The sequence below is a fragment of the Falco naumanni genome, chromosome Z (genome assembly GCF_017639655.2).
Source record: "Falco naumanni isolate bFalNau1 chromosome Z, bFalNau1.pat, whole genome shotgun sequence".
NCBI classification, from domain to species: Eukaryota; Metazoa; Chordata; class Aves; order Falconiformes; family Falconidae; genus Falco; species Falco naumanni.
The window spans coordinates 17,747,738-17,771,025 of record NC_054080.1 but is presented as its reverse complement, the minus strand read 5'-3'; the positions used below and the strand labels follow the sequence as shown (position 1 = coordinate 17,771,025).

Below are 23,288 nucleotides of genomic sequence, written 5' to 3'. Positions count from 1 at the left end.
AGGTGCTCGCTCTTTATTTTGACTTCTAAAATAGTAACATTTGGTGCTGGTTTTGAACTCAATGGATTGTTTCACAGTCACTGTTTCCTAGCACCGGCTAAGTGGGGGTTCAGTGGCGGGGAGTCTGAAGAAAATCAGTATGCTCATCTCTGCATTCATCCTTCGAGCTGTTGCTTTGCTTTTGCTGTACAAATTTTATTTCAGGCAGGTCGGAGAAGCCATGAGGCTTCTGAGACCCAGAGCAGCAGTGGCTCTGTGTAGCTTTAATGCAGTGGTCAGGCGGAGATCTGTGTTTGGGAAAAGTTAAAAGCGTGAAATGTATCTTGTGTACATTTAAGTGTCCATATCTGATTTGTTTCACATTCAGGCTCAACTTTCACATGACTGCTAAATGAATCTCTCTGTAGCATCGATGTGAACGCTGATGCAATCTCCACATGGCTAGTTAATACTGACTTTTCCTAAGGAAAACTATAAAGCTTTCAGATATGCTTTCTCCTTTTCATATTTGTCAATGGAAAATAGTTGGTTTTGTGACAGTCTTCTCATGTCACAGCTTCAGTTAACCAAGTTTACCTGCATATGTTCTTTAGGTGGTTCTGCTTGCGTGTGATTTCTGTTGTTCGTTGTGTTTTTTCGCATTCTGAGTATTTTTATGTTTCTGTTAACTTCCTGACTCTCACTTTTGGTTGCAGCCAGATGGTGTTACCAGCTTACATCTCATATGCTGTCCATTGTGCATTTTGATCTTGTCCTGCCCTGTTTTCCTCCTCACTAAGTATCTTACTTTAGACTAACTTCTCAGTATTTTATTTTCTTTTATTTCTCCCTTCTGTCTTCCCTTCTTCCGCAGCTTCCCCACACAGGACCTAAGCTGACTTAAAGATCTTAAACTGATTCTCAAGCCAAATCTTTGCTTGTAATAATTCTTATTGATATATTGTCAATGAATGAAACTACTGGAATTTTAATAATGAGAAACAAAAAGAAACCTGATACCCTTGTCAGTTTTACATGATGAGAACAGCCTGTTAGTTACAATAAAAAGAGTATGGGAATAGGCCATACTTCTGAAGCCCAAAGGAAGTCTTTAAATATGCATCAGGTCTGTGCTGCAGTTCTTGTCCTCAAACCGCTTTGCTTTAACAAAAATCTGGGGTGAGTTTAGGGGTATGAAGGAAGCCTTAAAGAGCAAAACAGTCCAATTCCCTAATAACCAGCGTGTTGCAGAGTAACTTTTACTGAATAATGTCCTGAGTAAACTGAGTGAACTTGTGCTGTGATATGATGATACTGATTTCCTAATAATAGAAAATGTAAAAAATATTTCTGATGCCTCTTTACAGGTGCTGTTGTACTCGAAATTTCATGCTTTTCTGAAGCTGAAAGAATATATATGCTAGTTAAAGATACAACTGTCAATGACAAGCCTCTGAACGCCGTGGTGATTCCTGAAGTTAGGGTAAGAGATGGGTTTGAACTTAAAATTTGTCTTTAAAAGAAAAACAACTACCTTAGGACCTTAGCAAGTAAATGAAAATACATTTTATTCAAAGGAGCCTTTGAATAAAATGTGAAGTATCTGTAAGTAGTGTGATGGGGAAAAAGTACTACTTCAGAGCCTGCACTTCATGTATACTTCTGTGAGCTGTCACTTGTCCTGCTACTGTTGAGTTTTCAGGAGTAACTATACAACTACACAACTACATAGCTATACAGCTATAACAGGGACAAAAACAAATATTTTTTTTTCTCTTTATTTCTTTCAATGGTCAAGAAGTTAGGTGAGGTTTTAGTTTTAGCTGGCATATCTTAAAATGCTTACAACATCTTTGTTTTGGGGACTAAACATGTTTCCGTATTAACCATGAGGTAGAGTACTACTGCTAATCTTCACATTTACAGTATCTTCCTTTCCCCCATTCTGTAGCAGAGGGAGTTTGACCTTGTTTAAATGCTGCATTGTCGATTTCAGAGGAGAATAGTCTTTTGAAAGAGTGGAAGAATCCTTTCATAAATTCAGGCTTGATTCTGATTTATTAATTTTTATGGTTTCAAATCACTTTCCTATGAATCAGTTGGTTTAGTAATAGGTTTCATATTAACAAAGCAAATTCAGGGTGGAAAGAGGGAGATGGTTCACTGAGCAAATTGATTTTTAACCAGTATGATGCAGGTTCTGTTCAAGAGTGTAGCCGTAGTTACTTTGTGCTGAGCTGTTGTGCATCTTGCAATTACTGTCTTTCTGGAGTTGTGTTACGGCAATGAAGTGAGGGTCTTGGTTTGACTTCTTAAAACTTCACAGAACCTTTAAAACTTAAAAGAATACATAATGAGTGGGAACTATGAAACAACTTTTGATGGGAAGGTCTCAAGTTCAGTAACCATAGTTGCATACTTACATGCCTGATTTTCCCATTTCAAGAGTCCTATGCTTATCAAAGTTTTCTGAAGGCAAAATTATTTTTTTTATATGAGCAGATACTAGTGGCTGTGCTTACGTGAACCTGACCAGATTAAAAACTATCCTCCCTCCCCAAAAATTGAGAGTCTAGTTCTTATGCATACATAGGTATTATGTTTTGTGAGGAGCTTAGAAACCAAGGTCCCTCCTTCTCCAAACTAGACTTCAGAGTTTCTGTTACCAGAAACAGAGGGCAGCATGGAGATGGGATGGCTTTTGGATGCTTGTTTTTGGTGGTTTAGGCAAATCCATTATGAGCCTAGATTTGGTGAACAGTGTGTGAAGCTGAATATACTCCACTCCGTTGATTACATGTGTCTGGTTTTCTGATAACGGATATGTTTGTAGTTAACTTTTTGATGCCAGGAGAATAGGGATAGTGCTATTTGTTATCTGATGCAAGATATTTTTTAGAAACTCCAGTTCAGGGACTGCTGGGGATGAATTTCTAGTATGTAAGAAGGAGAGAGGGGCTGTACATGCACACATACATTTTATTTCCTTTTCTGAGTGTATTGTTTATATTTGGTCCTCTCACTGAAATGAGCCAGGATTTAATTGAAATTATATTTCAAGTGTTGTTCTTATGGGCTTTGGCCACCAGCTTACACCATTCACTATTACCCAAAGTAACCTACTGAGTGATTGTTGCCCCTACTTTGGATAGCAGTTGAACTATATGACCTGTTGAGGTACTTTCCGACCTAAATTATCCTTTTATCCTATGATGCTATTAGTCTTTGTTTATACTTAAATATGCAACCATTTACAGCACCAGGAAATACTTATACAGGAACTGAGCACAATGTGAAATTTATGCTGTGTTTGACATTCCTCTTGTGGGTGAAATACAAAGAAACGGGGAATGAGAGGATAATGTGTAGTCTTAGAAAAAGAATGGGTGATAAAACAAAGAACACCTTTTGCAGTACCGGAAAAAAGGAAATCAGCAGAGGATTGTATGAGGCAAATATCAGCGTGAAAGTGACACTTTTTTGTGGTATTATCACTAATGCCACTTAGCAGTGGAGTGCCCTCTGATGTACTGTATTTAGGTTCCTTAAGAGCAGTAGAAAAAGATGTGGGGGTTTCCCAAATGGGTGAAACTTTCCATTTCATTCATTTCACTATTTCATCACACAAATGAGTCCAACTTAAAAGCATGATAGTTTAGTGACCCTTTTAGCCAAAATACCATTAAAGGTTACTTTGCACATTTCTTCTGCTGCCACAATTCCCCAAAATAGTAAAGAAAAGGCTTGAGCTCCTGCTGCATTTACCCAGCTGCTGCTCCAGTTGCATTGAGACATCTTGCACACCATTCCTCATCAGATGCAATGGCTTTTCTGGCCACAGTGGAGGACATTTGTGCTTGGGGCATCATGGGGCCTTGCACATGGGAGATGCTGCAGGCAGCCTGCCTGCAAATATTGAATTTTACTTGTCACTTAGAGCTATCTGCAGTTCCTGGAGACAGCCCACCACCCTGGAAGATGCACCGTGGTTGTCATGCTGGCAGGCCTGTGGCACAGAACATTGTCTTCTCCTCTGTTGTGAGATGTGATTACACAGTACACTCAACAGAAAGGGGATTAGCGGGGATGATAGATATCTTGCCCCAGCCTGAAGCTGCGTTGTGCTAATCCTGACAAATTAAGCAATTCACAGTGACTGTCAGAGTGTCTAAATCACATGGCCTCCTTCAGCTGTCTCTAAGAAACAATAAATGCCTTCCTGAGCACCAGCCAACAAAAAACCCCTTCCTTAACACCAGCCAACACAAACCCCCTCTGCAGATTTTGCTCCTCAAGCACAGCACTGAAGCCAGGGCTAGAGGGGGAGGGAGTCCTCAGTCTGTGAGTCACACATCCCCTTCTGCCCAGTAACAAGCTCATTTATATGTCACCACTGGGGCTTTATTAAGGGATTAAAAAAAAAATTCTGCGGCATAAGAGTGTGACCCTTCTGTCTGTCTGTAATTTTAACGGAGTGTGTACTTTCCAGAAAGCAACACAGCAGCCCTGCGCTTCTGCACAAGCTGCCATAGAATTTTTAACCCCTAGTGAAAAATAATTGTTTCCTTACCAGCTAGCCTTTATCTAGAGATTCAGCAGTGTTTCTTAATCCTTTAGGTTTAATGAAGCATGATGATGGGAAGCAAACCAACTGTGAGGCTAAGCACTTTCTAGAATACTTCTATTTATTCTGCATAGGTCTCTTTATGTCTAAACAGGTATAGTGAGGGATTTACTTCAGAAGATACTTGAACAGACGTGGGTTTGTGTGGTAGGACTGCTCAGTTTACACTAGAGAGAGATATTTTGTTAGATCCAGGCATTCTCGGCAGCTGCTTGTGAGTCTTAGCAGCATTCAGGGTAAATGTTTCACTTTTATTTTTTGTACAACATTGACAATTGACAATTAGGGAATTTAGATGGCAGTTTTGTAGAAACTGGAAGTACATATTGGCAACAATATGTATTTAGTTGGGTAAGATCTCAAATGGCTTTCCAAAACACAGCTGTGCTTTTGAATGCCTTGGAGCTAACCACATCTCAGAAATTAATGTGATTCCCTGAAGTTCCTTGTGAACTATTTTAGTTACTTGGTTTTAAAGCCAGTGCATTAGAACTTCCCTGTAAAAGCAAATAATATAAATATGTTGAACATGTGTTCAACATGTCAGTTCTAAATGTCCAAACTCAATATTTTTAGAAACTAACTTCCTTAAGAAGAAAAGGTAATCAAATGTTCTTGTCCATTTTCAAGTAAAGTATTTGTTTAATATGAATGTTGGGCTGGTTTCTTTTCTCTCATTCCTTTTTGAAAAAGTTTTTGTTTACTTTGAGCTGCAGAACTGATTTATTTTTTTTTTCTATTATCCCCTTACCCACCTTTTTTTTAAACCTGACAAGTTTCCAGGCATTGTAACAAGCCTGAGCTTTCAGATAGCCTGTATTGTTCAGAAAGCCGAAATGACGGGAGGTGAAATTTAGGTAGTAAAAAAGCTTTGAAGAGGAAGAAACGGGAAATGGGAAGGTAAGGCAGAGTAGAAGCTGGAACAAGTAGTGCAGGAAGGGAACAGTTTGCCCTGTTACCCCATGGGACATGGTGCCTCCTTTCAGAGCTGCTCTGCCTGTCATCGCTTGTGGGATTTTCAAGGGCCTGTTCATAATGGGGTATGGCACATGATGGTGCAGGAACTGATGGAGTAACAAGAAGGGCTTTACTTCTGGAAAAGCCAGAGCTCTGCTTACTATTTTTGTTAATGCTTGTGATGGCTCAAAGGGAGGAAATCCACTTCTCTTGTTGGGATATGTAGATCCTTGAGCTGTTGACCTTACAACTCAAGAAGTCCTTCCCTTTTGTGACAGTGGCATGCATTGTTTCCCTTCAACTTCCTTTGCTGGCTACAAATATCCTTTCCATGTGCTTAACAGAAATAATTGTATTACCTTTGTTGTGCTTGGGCACACTTTGAGTAGTTGCTTCCTCTTTTCCAAGAAAGTCTGAATGTGGAGGTGAGAAGTATTTTGACCTAGCAGTCACCACAGTATAGTTTGAAGGTGATTCCTCTGGAGAAAGCTGCATGGACAGCTTTGCAGCCTCTGTCTTGCCAGCCTAGTTGTTCTGCCAGCAGTGAAACCTTTCCAGCAAAACAAAATTTTGAGGCTATTCTGTTTCTGTCAGCCAAAACAGCCCCTGTTTCTCATTTTTGTTAGAGAAAACATACATATTTTCAATCTGAATGTCCCTGGTAGAATCCAGAGGACCAGGAAGGAAGGGGCATGAAGAGAAATGTGTACCTGCTCCACCAGCCTTCTTACCTGCTTAGTGTTCTGCACGGTGTGTTTTCTGTTTATGCCTGCAAGTCACACTGGATGGCAGAGGGCATTTCTCGTGCAGGCAGTGACACAGAGGAGAAGGATTTTTATGTGTTTGTGGGTATCTTGACACACCTGGCAGGGTGTGACTTGCAGAGGATTAGCACCCAGCTCTTTTAGGAAAGCAAAATTTCAGGAAATCTCTCAAATACTGAGAAGCCCCAAACAAGCATTTATTTTTAAGCATCCAGATCAGCTCACAGGTAGATGATGGTGTGGGGTATCTCAACATCAGACTCTAGTTTGCTTCCCCACAGACCTACTCATTAATTTGTCCTGATTTCTCCATTCTTTACCTTAGTTCGCGTGCTCTGTTGGTCGCTTATAAGACAGGCCAACAGGCTCTCTGGATGGTGCCTCCTCCCCTCTGTAGCTGTTGGTATCTCTCTACATGTTTGCATGCTGCGGTCATGCTGCTGCCTCACCGCCCCCTGAATCATTCTTGTCTAAATTGACTTATATTTAGCACTGTTGCTGTGTTCCCTGAATCCATCCTGTCAGCTGCATGACAAGTTGTTGTTCCCTGAATGCTGTCCAATTTTTAAATCCAAATTACCATGACCTAGGGACTGTGGCAAACATTTCAGTTTTGAAGCACACTTGTTGAAATGCCTGATGGACTTTTCTGGCACATACCTGCCCCACAGCGCTGTGGAAGGATGGATGAAAGGTGTGCTGGTGTTTTCTGATCTTTCTAGAAGCATTTACAGATCATTTTACGGCATGATTTATGGCCTGGCTGGCTGGAAACCAGTCCTGAGGGAGTGCTTCTGGTGGCTGGAAGTTTTGACCTCCAGTGAGGCTGCAGGTACCGTTCCCACACAGGCCATGGAGCACCCCAGGAAATCCCTCCTCTGCCATGTGGAGTGACTTCCTTTTGAGTGGTTTCTGGATGGTTATCAGGCTCCCCTGCAGCACAGCTGTGCTTTGAGAGCCCTTTCATCAGCAGCTTCAGTAGAGGTGTGAGGACTGTAAGGTATGGGCACCAGATCCTCCGGATTAAAAATTTTAAATACATATTTTTAAAAGAAGCTTTCAGCATCTTATTTCATGGGGAGGGGCACGCCAGTATCTACCCTGAACACCCTCGCTTTGAAATGGTTTGTCCCTCTAAATTAACACGTGGTCTAAGATGACCACAAGACTTAAGACAGGTGTTTTAATTGGTATTGGGGGAAGTTCTCTCTTTGCAAGGAAAGTGTTTGACTTGTACATGACTCTGGAATGTACCTTATCCCTCACACTAGTCTTTGGCATAGACTGTTCACTGAAAATGTGTAGGAAGAACTACTTGTAGTACCTTTGTTTTAACATTAGGCTCAACTGTGTAGTTGGAGTGGGTTGAGGAAACTTCAGTTCCCAGAAAAACAACATCAGCAGCTAATGTGTCCACTGTTTGGACATTGACTCTTTTTATTTATTGAATCTGGGTTTTTTTTACTAAGCATCAAAGAAACATCAGGAAATACATCTGAGATGCAGTAATAATTTTCTGGCTAGTCATGGTTTTGGATAATCCTTTTTCTTGTCTCCTTTCAGGCTTCCAAGATACCACAGAACTGCTGCCCACTTCTTGTATTTGTGAATCCAAAAAGTGGAGGTCTAAAAGGTCGGGATCTGCTGTACAGTTTTAGAAAGCTGCTAAACCCACATCAAGTCTTTGAACTTACGAATGGTGGCCCACTGCCTGGGTAAGTCATATTTTTTAAAAATCTGGGTTTATTTATGTTGTTTTGTTGTTTTTTAAAAGAATGGGTCACGTTCACTTGTTACAAAGATGTAAATTGCTTCTGTTATGTGTCTGCAGACCAGCGCAGTGGATCCCTCCTTCTGACTGGTTCCTTGTGAAAACAAATGTAAATTTTGCGTTCTCTAAAGAAAAGAGAATAGAGTAGTTCCTGATGTGTATAATTGTGTTAAGTCTAATGGAGCCCAGTCTTGGGAAAGTCGTATGCACCTTGCAATAAAACAGATTTAATAATTGTTAAAAATAAAAATATTTTGTAATCTAATGGGGAGGAAAGAGAAATGTCACATTGCCCAATGAGGGCTCATTTTTGCTTTTATTTCCTCTGACGTAGCCTGGGAACTAAAAGTATAAAATTTTTTATCTTGACTCTTGAAACTTGGCCACAATTGCAGAATTAACAAGGCCTGCCTGATCACAGCTGCAACATATCTAAATATAAGGAACAGAACATAATGCGCTTGTAGGGAGGCAGGAACTGATCCCTTGATTTAATCAACACTGCTTTCTTACCAGCTTCGTAAAACTGAAAGTGGTGGTTGTAGCCTACTCAGAGTAGCCTCATTCCTTCAGCACTGCTTTAACAAAGGACTGGCATAACAGCTCTCCAAAACAAGAGCTTTCTTGGAAGAAACACAGCTTATGCAGGATGCAAGGAAAACAAGCTGCAGAAACTAGATTTCTTGTTAGAACTGTTTAATTCTGTTGCCTTTCTAATGCAGCTCAAGCTGCAACTTCAGTAATTCATTCATTTAGTTTTGCCCTTGGGATCCTTCTGTAGCTTTATAGCAAAATGCTTCCACTTGTTCATTACTTCTTGTGCATTGGGAAGTAAAAGTTCCTTTGCAGGATAACTCGGTGTGTAGGATGAAAAGGCACAAAAGTTAAGAGCGACCAGGAAAATAGGACTATGCAGAAGAAAATATGCTATGAGTCCCATCACTAAGTAAAAAAACCACAACCACAACTAATCAACACCTCCAATAGGATTCAGAGTTACAGGTCTTCACATTGGAATGATGAATAGTTAGATCTCTGTGTCTTTAGTGGAAAAGGAAGTGATTAATGATTTAACTCTAGCTGTGAAGATTCTGAGAAGCATGTGGTTTTCACTCTTTTTAGACAGCTTTATCTAAAAGTTCCTATTTTTCGATTCACTTCGTTGAAGTTCATGCTGAAAACCGTGGTAAAGGCAGGGTGGGGTGTTGGGGATCCAATAATAGTATGTTACTTAAATAGCATATTAAGAAGCTTTGCTATTCCTGTAGTACATTATAACATTTATTTTTCTCTTTGCTTTGTTTCTCAAGGTTTCACACATTCTCTAAAGTCCCCTCCTTCCGAGTGCTGGTGTGTGGAGGGGACGGCACTGTTGGCTGGGTCCTTGGTGCACTGGAAGAGATCAGGCACAAGTTGGCATGCTCAGAGCCCTCAGTTGCCATCTTACCTTTAGGAACAGGTGAGAATTACAGCAAGCACCATTCTTCTGAGGGTAGAAGTCCTTCAGAAGGTTTATATTTATTTATCTGTCCGACAAACAGCTCACTTGCAATAGAGATACTGTAACTCAGTTCTGGCTGGTGTTGGATTGCAAATGCAGGATGAGCTTTTCAAGGAAATGTCAGTCACGCTTTCTGAAGGAAAACCAAGCTGCAGCGGTGTTGGTATGGGTATTTGCGAGTGTCCAGGAGCTGGAGAGGGCAAAATATTCTCCCCTTGACAACCACAGATGCATCTGCCGTCGCTGCAAACCAGTGAACTCAGCTGCTCCCTGACTCTCAACTCCATAACAGGTTTTTCCATCCCTTCTTGTGAAAACTTTTGAGATGAGACAGTGTATCTGTATGTGATACTGAGCACAGGTGCGACCACTACAATGCTTAGGTATTCTTTCTGCTTGTTAACTTTTCACTCCAATCTAACTACTTCCATGACTCGTTTGGAGCTAATGCAGTTTGATCTATAAGTCAGGGCTGATGCATTGTTTGATGCTTTTAGCTAGGCTATCAAACGCAGTTGCATTTTGGGGTTCTTCATTGTTGCCCAGGTAATGACTTAGGGAGAGTCTTGCGCTGGGGAGCTGGCTACAGTGGGGAAGACCCCTACTCGATTTTGGTTTCCGTGGATGAGGCGGATGACGTTCTTATGGATCGCTGGACTATCCTTTTGGATGCAGAAGAGCCAGCTGAAGGTGCAGAGAATGGCATTGCAGAACCTGAGCCTCCAAAGGTGAGCTGAGCACTACTTGGGTTTCATTCTTAGGAACTGCTGTTCTAGTGAAAATCACAAAGAGGATAGATAATCTTTAATCATAGTTTAATCTTTTATTGCTCACCTGCCTTTGAGCCTGGGCCTTACTGAGCTATTCTTTAGTGAATACAGCATACGTCTGTGTCTAGTGCTTCAGTTTTGATAGGACTGGTGGGCTGCAGAACAGACTGCATAGCTGTTTGACAAAAAGTATCTGGTGGAGGATTATAAAGTGGCAATGGCATACGTATTTGCTTAAGCTGGAAATAAATTTATTTGTCAAATAAGAAAAGCTTTTGAAGGAACGCCAAACACTTTTCAGAACACTAGTGGAGCTGAAGTGTTGACCAAAACACAACCCCTCACCCCAAAAAAGTACTCCCATCTTGACTTTAACAGTTTAAAAAATGACTAGGAGTTGCTAGCATATACAGCAAGTAATCCTTCTGTCATCTTACTGCCATTGTTTGTCTATATATGTGGCATCTGTTTTATTTTAGCATCCATTTTATTTTTTGTGTGAAAGTCCCTGTCCCTTGGCTTGTATTACTTGCTTCTCTTAAGGAAAATAAAAATGTTAGTTGTAGATGGTGACTTCAGAGCTTTGTGTAAGTCTTCTTTCTGTTTCTCTTCAGACAAAACAAAGTTATTGGATGAGGGAGTAGCAAAAAGAAATTGGGAAATTGTAATAATGGTAGAATTGTTTAAGATTTTAGTCCAGTTGCTGGAAAATCCTAGGTGTTATTTGTTAATTGGAAGATTTAAGTTGCTCAAGTTCCAGCTGTTTTTCACTTGGTGGAGGCAGGGGTTGATTTGCCTTGAGTGCCTGATCTGCTTTTTAAAGGTGAAGGGTGGGAGACTCAAGGACTAGGATAGAAAAGCTATGGAATGGACTGGCATGCAAAGGAAGAATTAATTGCAGAAATGGTTGAAATCTGTAGAAACTTGAGACTGGTGTATAGGGAGCTATTTAAAATGCAGCTGAGTGAGTGGAGTTGGGTTCTTCACTCATATGGTGTAAGCTGGTCACCTTCCAGAGTAAGGGGAAGTGTCTGTGATGTCATGATAAATCCATGGCTGATGTCAAAAATAATAGTGGTGTTAGTGTTCAGCAACTTGTATAGTTATTGCATAGGATTGCTTTGAGAAGTTGTGTTGGTTTTATTTCTGCATATTTTTTTTACTTATGTTTTATTATGCTTATTACTTGCAATTAAGATTAAATTTCGAAGACTTTGGAAGTAATTACTACATATGTCAACAGTTGTCCGTACAGCTTTATTTTTAGTGTAGTGTTTCTGGAAAATTTTTCCAGAATCTGTCAAGGTGCAAGTGACTTGAAAGGATCATCTGCAAAGCTTGCTTTTGTTGAAAAACTTCAGAACCTACTCATTTATAAATGTAAGGAGGAAATAATACAAATTTTTTTTGTCAGATTGTACAGATGAACAATTACTGTGGTCTTGGCATCGATGCAGAGTTGAGCTTGGACTTCCATCATGCTAGAGAAGAAGAACCAGGGAAATTTAACAGCAGGTAATCCTGGGGAAACCAAGGAAGGGCAACTGTGTGGCATTGCACAACTTACACTATGGCTGGTAATCTTGAAATGCTACAGGTATCATTTTGCTTGAGTCAGAGCTGACACAGGGAGCAATTCTGTTAGCCAGGTACTCATAGACGCAGAATTTGGGGGTTGTATTTGTTTTTTTGGTTTTGGGTTTTTTTTCCTTACCAAGAGAGCACCAAAGCAGTTTTTGGAAGCCCTGTCATTATTATTCAGTATACTTATGTCCCAATAACTCCAATGTTGAGTTCGTTGATGTTTTGAGGTAGCAGTCATATCTTTTATTCAAAGCCGTTAGCAGGAGGAGGGCAGTGCTGCTACATGAGCAATAAACACACTGTTCAGAACCTCTTCATCCCTTTCCCACCCTTGCTTATGCTGTGGTAGCATCTGTGTGCTGGTAATAGGGATAAAAAAAATCTCTGTATCTCAAGTAAGACTGCATGATTAAGAAGGTGTGGAGAGAGACCTTCCTCCTTCGTGGCATGCAGATCAATCCATAATAGTACTTTTTCTTCTTCTTCCCATAAACACTGAAAATGATGAGAAAAAGAAACACATTTGTGTAATTAATGGGTAGTAATTCCTTGTAGACACTGGTTTTGTCTGCTTTCTCCTATGTTTCTGAGTAAATGTCTTCTAAATTGTTTCTCAGTTGCCAGAGGGAGTTACAGACAGCTACAACTATGTTCTATTCAAATTCTAACTATTAAAAATATTCTCTGACCAGTTATGGGCATAACAATGTGTTATCCCACCTATTGTGCAGTGTGCTGTCTATCTTTACAGGCATTGCTAATGTTTTTTTTTCAAAATGAAATAGTACAGGATACTGGTTTTGCTACATAAGTTACTATTAGGCACTGGTTTGTGTTTTCGATCCACTGGACTGAAAACATCATAGGTAGTAAAACTGTGCAGTAAGTTTGCATATAGCAATGCCTATTCTAGTGTATAAAACTGTTCTAGATTTACTTGTGCAATTAATATAATGTAAGAGTTCATTCTTCCTTTAAAATATACTACTCTGACTTGGTAAAGCTGCAGCATTGTAGAAAATGTATCCTTTCTTATTACCACTGTATTTAAGGGTTATACTTTGCCTTTTATTGCCCTGTGTGATTTTCATCCCTTGAATCTTCATCTCAGTCAGTTCACGGTGTTCAGCACCTGCAGTGCACTGGGCAATGGCTTGGTCCTTTTGTGTGCCTGTTTGGACACCAAGCCAGCAGGGTGTCTTGAAGGGCATGTGGGAAAGAAGAGAAGATTATTATTTTCTTTGTGAATCTGAAGGACTGTATATCTCTGTGATTCAAGATCTGGAAAAGGAACATGAAATAATGAATTGGTACTGAGGTACTGACACATGATTGTTGCCTTTGACTGTCTGTGACCATGATTGTTAAAATTCCTGGCTTTACCCTTTCCCAGGATATGCAAGTGGACACTCTTGCCAGCAAGTAGCACTTTTTAAATTATTTTCAGTAAATTAGCTAAGAAGGATGGCTACTTAATGCCAGATGTAGCAGCTGCTGGCCTGTAAACTGGCAGCTCCTGAGTGCAGAATGGAAAGTTTCAGGTTGTGGCAACAGAAATTGCAGATAGTCCTTGAAAGAAAAATGGGCTTGGGTGCTCTTCTGAATCAAGACCTTAAGCTGGTAGATGTCCTAAGAGCTGTGTGCTCTCTGGCCTCACAGTGTAGCATCTCTCCACTTGCTCAGGACCCTTTACTTTTGGCTAGCAGCTCACAGTGCAGTGATGACATGCCTCCAGGGCATTCAGTGCTGAACTTGCATCACAGGGCAGATACGAATAGTGTATGTTGTGGCAGTGCTGGTTTTATGTTGTTGTAAAGCTATGTGAATTTGTTTCTTAGTGCAAAACTTGAAGGATCAGGGCATCTGTCTTCATTCTTGTATTCCCGTGGGATCCTGGAGCAGTCTTTAGGGTTGCCTGTTACAGAAGAGACCACATCTTGTTTGTGCCATCCAAAATTAGAAGGAGACTGCTATGGCAGGCAGTCTCCTGGATGTAAGGTTAGGCAGAAAGAATATTCTGCATGATTTAAAACAAGTTTGGAATTGTTTTACAAAGATACAGAACCGTTCTGTCTCGTGCTTGGGGAAAGTTTTGAAAGTATTGGTTCAGTTTGTCAGTTGTGGGTTTTAAAATACTACAATGGCCACCATCTAACTCATTTTTTTTTCCATTTTGGGTCCTCTGTATGTGAACCTGGTAAAGTTTTTTCCCAGGCGGTAAGATCACCCTAATAAATGCACCCCATCGGATGCCAATTATTGGTCAGAGCTCTTCTGCAGTGGTGATTTCCCACACAGTGGTGGGCTTGTTGAATTGCAGGACTAGACCGCAGGCGGTCATTTTGTTCCGCTTGATAGCTTTCCGTGCTACGTGCAGCAGTTCTGAGAGATGTGCTGCTGAGGGATGTTACCTCTCTGTTTATTAGTGCTCATGGGAAATCGCAGTTCATTTAAAAAGGCCTGGCACGCGGATTTCTTACCTATCACCTTCAAAAAAGAGTTCCCCCAACCTACCCTTCTAGGTGTGCAGCAGTTGGCAAGAGCTGTGAAAAGTATAGCTTTCTGCATCAGCTTACTTCATGTCTTTATAGCTCTTCAGGACTGGCTTCTTTATTTTGTATTCATGAAAGCCTGGAAAGCAGTTACTTGCTTCTTCTGGTCGTTAGCAGCAGGACAAGCAAGGCTTCCTTGCTTCCTCTGGCCACCTGAGGTGCTTGATGCTCAGGCAACAGCCACAGAGATAATTAAACCAACAGTGTATGTTGATGCTGTGGTGTCTCCCTGAGCCTTGTTCATGGGACTTTTTAAAAGTAAAAGGTGTTTTGCAATTTGCTCTAGCAAGGATAAATACAGGCGTGCAATACTTAAAATTGTTTATTTTCATAATTCATTAAACTGGCCCTGTAGAGGATTACATTTTAACTTCATCTATTCTGAGATATTAAATTTGCTAAACTGAAGAATTAGTTCAGCCTTCTGAATGCCCCTCAGAAAGGGTGTATTCTTTATGGGTGTAGACAGTGGGGCATCAGGTAGTATATGAGTGTTGGCTATGCTTGTAGTGCATCTTTTTGTAGAAAAACAAACCAAAGGGTGATTCCTGAGCTGTGTGGTTCCCTCATACTCATCTGAGCAGTAGGATGTTACTTCCATATCTGTACTCTGGAGAGCCTTCCAGATGGTTATGGGATAACATAATGATGCGAGTGTTAGAGCCAATCTGATGCAAGGACTAGGTGGCTCTGTGGGGGTGGATGAGCTGCATGTAATGCCCTGCCCTCCTCTCTTATCTCCATCAGTGTCATTTACAGCAGTGACTGCAATGTGGGTCTCACCTAATACAAACCTTGATTTCTTTCAGCACAGATGAGGTCTTGGACACTGCTCCAAGGACAGCTTCCTCCTTCCCACCTTGCTAATTAACTGGTGAAACTACTGTCTGCAAAATGTGTCTAACCAAGGGTTTGTTTTAGGAGATGCTTATTCTTTCTGCCCAAGTGGCAAGCTAGTGCGTTATTGGCTGCTGCTAGAAGTGCCTTCCACTGGCACTTTCTCCCCAGATTGTGTCCCACATGTAGATGTGCTAAGAGGGGTAATGATTGTCTCTAGTGACTGATGTGTGAAGATGACCCTTCCAACTTGGCTGACCATTTTAATCATAAAGTATTTCTGTCACCTTCAAAACCACTGGGTACAAATTGGCATGGTAACATTATTATTTAGTCTTAATGTCTAATAATACATAAATGGAGTGGAATGTGTATGCAGGACAGGAGTGATGCGATTTAATCTCTGACAGATTTACCCTTCGTTATGTGGGTTGCTGTTACCCAACGTTTCTGGATCTTGTGGACCTCAGTGGTCCATAAGTGTCTCTTAGGAGTCACATAATTCAGGACTGTGTCTGCAGTTGTATTCTTTCAGTTTCTACAGGCTTCCTTCTTCATGCAACAAAAATTAGTACTTCTTGGGAATATTTAGAAGTATTGTGTTTCCCGCCAATTTTGTGTTATTTTTCAGTTGTATCCGAAGTAGACAAAACCTGTCTTAGTATAGATACATCTTGTCTGGAGTAGAAACCTATATTAAATAGTGTTACATAAGATACCTTTAATTCAGTGCTGTTTAAACTATTAGCATGTAGGACTAATCATTCCCAATGTAATAATTCAAAAGACCTGAACAGTCTGTGTGAAGAGTTGACTATAACCCACATGCTAAACTGACTGTCTTTCCCTAGTTGAATGTCTACAGGATTTACATGTAATCCTAGAGAGATTTTTCAGGGTTGGATTCCAATGACACCCATGTGCTACTAGGGTCAAATAATGGAAATTACATTTCTTATTTTAAGGTTGCCCTGAAGGTCATGTATCCAAAGATTTACATTCTAGAAGAATTTACTGTGTTTAACTAACATTTGTTTGTGTTATTCTTAAAATATTTTGACATTTCTAGGGTTGCCATGAAATCTTTCTCTTTTTTTACTTTAAAATTCAAAGTGTTAGAGCTCTGTCACAGGTTAACATTACTAAGTGTGTTTTAAGTTTCTGCAGCTGGTTGTATTTCAAATAGGTAAAGCAAAGCCTTGCAAAGGTTTTGTGCCTCAATTATTCTAGATTTGCATGAGAAAACATTTAAAAATGTTTCCTGAAGACCTCTAGGTCTTAATTAAAAATACAGTTTTTCAGTGGAGAAGTTTACATTTCAAAGAGGCATTGCATTGAGGCAATGCTGTAAGGAGGGATGATGTTTCTGTAATAAAATTTCACAGATCTCCACATGCCTGGACAGCACGAATCATCCCTTAAGCAAAAAGTATATAAAGTAGCAGTCTGTAGCTTGTGCCTTGTTTCTGCAGTAAAATTAGGAAGAATTTGGAGAGCATTTTAATTGAAAAACTCTTCAAACTTACCTGCTAGAGGACAGTACTGGTATATATATGAGGAAGAGTGCTGGGCTGGGCTTTACCTTTTAGTTACAGGATGTGTGTCTGCTCCTAGGTTTCACAACAAAGGAGTTTATGTGAAAGTTGGGCTGCAGAAGATAAGTCATACCAGAAATCTTCACAAAGACATAAAGCTTCAAGTGGACCAGCACGAGGTGGAATTACCAAGTATAGAAGGACTCATTTTTATTAACATACCCAGGTAACAAGGAGAGGAAGGAGCCTGTGTGGATGAATATGTATATGTGGCTGTATGTGTGGAAATGCTGCTTGGTATTTGAGCATCAAATGTCAAATGGCTAGATAAAATGTTAAATGATCTATATTAATAGATGGTTGTTACTAGGTTTTTTTGATTACAGTGTGACTCCCTGGCTTTGCAGCTGCAGCTAAGGAGATAGCTCTTAATACTATTTTGACATCAGTGTTCTGATCCTTTGAAAGTCACAAGCTCACTCCACATAAAGGTAGTACTGTCTTGTTTTCCCAGGGCAAACCCCCCACATTTGCTATTTCTTCTGTGTTCTAACAGCAATTTGGAATGATTTCCTCACTAAAGGTCTTCAGACTTCTTTTGGGCCAGTTTTTTAGTGAAACATGACTTTTTAGGCATGGTTGTAGGCCTGTGGCTTCTCTCCACTACCATTTTCTGCCTCCCCCCGACTGTTTGAATGGTCCACTGGATTTCTCTGTGACTTGTAGAAGGATCAAAGATGATCAGCTTGCACACACTTTCTGGCATGCTAGAGACCAGGCATCTAAGCAGTTTCTGCAGTGAAAGCCAGTCAGGATTCAACTGTCAAACACTGTCTAGGTACTACAGCCATCTGGTCAGTATATGTGGAGCTGATGATGCTACCCAGGTAGCTGTGGAAAACCCACCGCTCACATACCTTCTACAGGGTTCTAGGGGCTGTCCTGAAACCTGCAGGGAGCTAGAGTTACTGCTGTGGAGGAAAGGAAGGCAAATCTGCAGGAAATCTGGCTTCCTTTAGGTGTGCTGTTGGTAGAGGCAGGTTTTCTGTTTGCACAGAACCAGCAGGTAATTAGTGCTGCCATACATTTCAGGTACACTCCTACCTTAAACTACCTGTATATCTTTCCATTTTATTCTGAAAATGTTCCAACTTTTTATTCAAATATATATATTTACATGTACACACAGGTATGTGCACGTGCACATACACACAAGTATACGTTGCACATGAGAACTATGGAGAAGAAAAGATCACGATTAGTACTGAGAAGTCAATGCACTAAAACAGTAAGCAAATTATTTGAGTAAGAAGGGCTGATACTTCACGAAAAGCAACATGGTGTTAAATCGAGAGAAGCATTTCAGAGGACTGAAGTGCAGGAGTACCTGCCTAACTGCAAGTGAGTTTGGTCAGGTACAAGAATAAAAACTTGCTAGTTGTTTCAGCTTTCGTTTCTCCTCAGTAGCTTCCGTGAGTATTGTCAAGACCAGTAAGATCTGTGTTAAGTTCTTAAGTCTTGGAAGTTAAGGGTTAGCGTAGCTGTAGCCTGTATTTCCCATCAAACTTGCCTGTTCTTTTTCTTCCATGTGGAAACTACTTACCTGACTCCTTCTTTCACTCCTAAAAGATCTGGTCAGAAGTCTTCCAAATCTTAGGAAAACACTTGCCTGCTTCTACAGCGCAGGAAAGCTGTGTTGTCTCCTCCAGCTGGTGGGGAGCGATGTCTAGCTTTTGAAGTCTGGCAAACGAGCCACCCCTAGCAGGGTACTGGGCTGGGTGCCCTGTGGCAGATGGCACATCTGCAGGCAGTCACTGTGGTGTGCTCTTTATGCAGCTGGGGGTCTGGAGCTGATCTCTGGGGGTCTGAGAGTGATAGCCGCTTTGAGAAACCACGCATTGATGATGGCCTGCTGGAAGTTGTTGGTGTGACTGGCGTCGTTCACATGGTAAGTTGGCATTCCAGTAAGAACAGAGGAAACATACATTTTCTCGGAGTGGTTTGTTTTGTAACAGACAGTGCATTGCAAGTGCCTAGTCCTAAAAAGTATGCCTCCGTGTTACGGTTATACCATGATTTATTCAGGTACTTGTTGCATCACACAGAAGTGGTTATAGACCATAAACAGAATTTATGGGCAGTGTTGGCTTTCTCTGAAGAAAGCATTCAGATGCGAGGGGTTTAGCTGCAGCTGGTGTGCCTGCTCATGGACTGCAGTGCCTTCTTGTTGCCTGTTCATTGGCCTGTCCTGAAGGTCCATATTAAGGTGCCAGACTATGACAGATGGAATGGAAATGGAAGAAACTTGTGGTTGGGTAACAAGTAGTAATAGCAATATGAAGAACTTCTTAAAAGGGCATAGGCGAATGCTTCGTGGCTTGTGTAGGCTTTGAACCGAGGCCAGAAACATGCATGTATACATACAGATGAAATGCACATATATATGTACTACAGAACACACTAGCTTTCTCACAACAAGTATCATGGTGTCAAAACAAAACAGTTCATGGGATAAGAAAAAGATTTTACTTTACATTACAAAACCACGCACTCTTCACTTAGTGTGTTTTCAAAAAATCTTGTCGTACCTCATCACCTCATCAGGGCAGACATTCCTTCCAGGTGGATGGCTTTATAATCATCTGCCACAGGCTTTCCGACACCTGTCTCTGAGAATCTGATGGTAGATGTTCTTGATCTGAACGCTACGTGAAGCAGATGGTATGCCAGCTCTGCAAAGAATATTATGACTCAGTTTGTGCAACTTAAATTCTTCCACGTGTTACCTGTTTTTACAATGGCCTGCTGTTAGCAACACAGTGCTGTGGGATGGCAGGTTATATATGCCAAGGATACAGAGAGAGCCGGCAGAGGCGTTCGCCAAGTCACTCCACAATTTATCAGCAGCCCTGGCTAACTGGGGAGGTCCCAGAAGACTGGAGGTTAGCCAGTGTGACACCCATCTAAAAGAAGGGCAGGCCTTGGTGCTGGGGAAGGATAGTGAAGCACCATCATCCTCAGTGCCATCATGCAGCACATGCAGGACAACAGGGGGGTCAGGCCCAGCCAGCATGGGGTTATGGAAGGCAGGTCCTGCTTGATGAACCTGATCTCCTTCTGCCAGATGACTCTCCTAATGGATGAGGGAAGGGCTGTGGATGTTTTTTAACTGGACCTTATTAAAGCCTTTCACGCCGTCTCCCACAGCATTCTCCTGGAAAAACTGACTGTTCAGAACTTGGGTGGGTGTGCTCTGCACTGGGTTAAAAGCTGGCTGGACAGCCAAGCCCAAAGCGTGGTGGTGAATGGAGTTACATCCACGTGGTGGCCGGTCACAAGTGGTGTTCCCCAGGGCTCAGCATCGGGGCCAGCCCTGTTTAATACCTTTATCAATGACCTGGACAAAAGGGGATCGAGTGCACCCTCAGCCAGTTTGCAGATGGCACCAAGCTGGGGGGGAGTGCTGACCCGCCTGAGGGCAGGAGGCTCTGCAGAGGGACCTGGGCAGGCTGGAGCGATGGGCCCAGGCCAGTGGTGTGAGGTTCAGCAGGGCTCAGTGCCGGGTCCTGCCCTTGGGTCACACCAGCCCCACGCAGCGCTACAGGCTGGGGCAGAGCGGCTGGAAAGGGCCTGGTGGGAAAGGGCCTGGGGGTGCTGGGTGACGGCCGGCTGGGCAGGAGCCAGCAGTGTGCCCAGGGGGCCCAGGCGGCCAGCAGCACCCTGGCCTGTGTCCCCAGCAGTGTGGCCAGCAGGACCAGGGCAGTGACCGTCCCCCTGCACTGGGCACTGCTGAGGCCGCCCCTCGAACCCTGTGTTCAGGTCTGGGCCCCTCTCTGCAAGAGGGATGTAGAGGGGCTGCAGCGTGTCCAGAGATGGGCAGCGGGGCTGGGGAAGGGGCTGGGGCACAGGTCTTGTGGGGAGCCGCTGAGGGGGCTGGGGGTGTTCAGTCTGGAGGCTCAGGGGGGACCTTGCTGCTCTCTACAGCTGCCTGACAGGAGGCTGTGGGCGGGTGGGGGTTGGTCTCTTCTCCCAAGTAAGAATCGATAGGACCAGAGGAAACGGCTGCAAGTTGCACCAGGAGAGGTTTAGATTGGAGATCACGAAAACTTTCTTCACTGAAAGTGTGGTGAAGCATTGGAACAGGCTGCCCAGGGAGGTGGTGGCATCACCATCCCTGGGGGTATTTAAAAAACATGTAGATGCGGTGCTTAGGGATGTGGTTTAGTGATGGACTTGGCAGTGCTGGGCTAACAGCTGGACTTGATGATCTTGAAGGTCTTTTCCAACCTAATGATTCCATGTTTCTGTGATTGTCTTAATGTTTCTCTCACTATTTTAAGAAATCTGCTGCTGAAAAAGTGTATGTGGTCAGGTAACTAGAGACAACTAATTCATACAACCATCAAAAATTGAAAGGTGGGTGCTTGAAACTGCAGCTCAATCTTTGGTGTTGGCCCACTTTACCATTTTGTAATTTAGGTCTTTTAAAGAAGACAAATATAAAGCACTGCATTAGAAGAAGTGGTTTGGTAGAGATCCTTAAAATTTTTGTGAAGTTACAAGGAACAAGGAGTGTACCCATTGCTTTGGAAGATAGATGTTAACAAACTCATGCTCTGGTTTTGTGATCTTCTTTTAAGGTTTTTACCACTGTGTTTGGTGTCTGTATGCATTCCCTATGAGAATGTGTAGCAGCAAAGGTCACTTTGCTTCACTTTCTACAATTAATACTTAGCCATTAGTTATAGCCAAGTATATGCATATGTAGTTGAGTTTATATGTATGTATGTGGAGTTGAGTTTAGCAAAACACTCTGATAGACTTCCGAGTTTCACATGTGCCAAAGTCTCTGTGTATAGTTTGTTGTTTAGAAAATGTGTTTACTTCATTATGGAGGGGAGAGGTAAAAGCAAACAAGACCTTTGTGTGTGCATGCTTCTTGGCCAACCTGAGTGTGCAGATGATTTCAGTGTGCAAAACTGTGTATTTTGCTTCTGGCAGCCTGCAGGGTTATCTGAATTGTTCTTCATGTGCTAACTTAAATAATTAATGCTGCATCAGTAAAGGCATTTTTTTGTCTTTATTTTTTGACTTTGCCTATTCTTTTACTTGAAACGTAAAATGTCAGATGAGACTAAAATTCTATCCACTCAGTTTTAATGCAGCTAATATTTGTGATTCTTGTTGATTGGGTTGATTGATATCATGGTCTTTACTTCCTCACAGGGTCAAGTCCAAGGTGGTTTTCGATCAGGAATCCGCATAGCCCAAGGCTCATATTTTCGTGTAACACTGCTAAAACCAATTCCAGTTCAAGTTGATGGAGAGCCCTGGATTCAGGCCCCTGGCCAGATTATTATTTCTGCTGCAGGACCAAAGGTACTGGCTGTAGGTTTCTCTTAGCAAGTTGATTTTGTTTCTCCAGTGGATATGATCATACTATCTTGCTTGTCCGTTGTGTTCTGATGCTTCACTTTAAAAGAGTTGGTTGGCACGGTGTGGTAGCTGTTGGATAAATATGTAGCAGTTTCTACAGAGAATGGTTTGAGGGCCCACTCCACTGGCTCAGATGAGGCTTGTGTCTAAAGTAGTAGTCCCCGAGTTTCAGCTTATTGACTTAATTTTTTCCCCTGTATTGAGAACTTTAGGTAGCGTTACTTGCCCTGAAGCAGGTCACAGTTATGAGGGCCATGGCAGTACTGCAGTGCACCAGGTAGGAAGCAGTCTGCTGGCAGTGCTGGAGAAGGGAAGGTCTGTCAGAGAGCAGCAAAGGAGAAAGCTGAATCATGGAGGAGAAAGTGCTGAGAATAAGATAGCTGGGAGTGATCAGTGTGTGGTTTTCCTTGATATTTCAATGTATATGTAGAAGGAAAAGAGCATCAGCTACCTAAGAATTTAACTTCTCTACTGACATCAAAATTGTGAAATAAACATTTTGTAGTAGTTGACTCTGGTGCACACCGGTCTACACATTTGCCTGCTACTGTAAGGATGCCTTTTTAACTCACACAAATTTGTTGCTGCAGGCAGTCTTGGAGAATACATAGCCCTGCTGGGAGGGCTACCAGAACGATGGCCCTTGCAGAGGAAAAATGGGTGAAAAAGAGGGTCATCCCTCAAATATTTTGGAATATGTTAAACTTTGTTTTTTTCCTGAAAGAAAGTGAGGAAAAGAGAAAGAGAGAGAGAACAAACCTGATTTCTCCTTCCAGTGAGAAATATTTCTATCTTTCTATCAGGTTAGTGACTAATAGTGTTTTCTGTATATATGTGTATGTATATTTGTGTACATAAACATATATGCACACACATATATATCCTTACACATACACATACATGTGTATGTATGTTTATGTAAAAAAACAATCCTATAGCTTTATAAGGAAATAGGTCCTTCAGATAGTTGCGCATTTA

General features: G+C 41.7%; 1 protein-coding gene across 2 annotated transcripts in view; it reads left to right on the top strand.

The window, feature by feature from the left end:
* DGKQ (diacylglycerol kinase theta) overlaps positions 1–23,288 on the top strand; it is a 109,127-nt gene that overhangs the window by 78,008 nt on the left and 7,831 nt on the right. For both annotated transcript variants that reach the window (XM_040579449.1, XM_040579450.1), the window contains exons 15-22: positions 1,347–1,462; positions 7,888–8,039; positions 9,406–9,554; positions 10,143–10,324; positions 11,781–11,881; positions 16,954–17,100; positions 18,711–18,822; positions 22,101–22,253. In XM_040579449.1, coding sequence (XP_040435383.1) covers positions 1,347–1,462; positions 7,888–8,039; positions 9,406–9,554; positions 10,143–10,324; positions 11,781–11,881; positions 16,954–17,100; positions 18,711–18,822; positions 22,101–22,253 — 1,112 coding nt within the window. The remainder of the gene's footprint in view (positions 1–1,346; positions 1,463–7,887; positions 8,040–9,405; positions 9,555–10,142; positions 10,325–11,780; positions 11,882–16,953; positions 17,101–18,710; positions 18,823–22,100; positions 22,254–23,288) is intronic.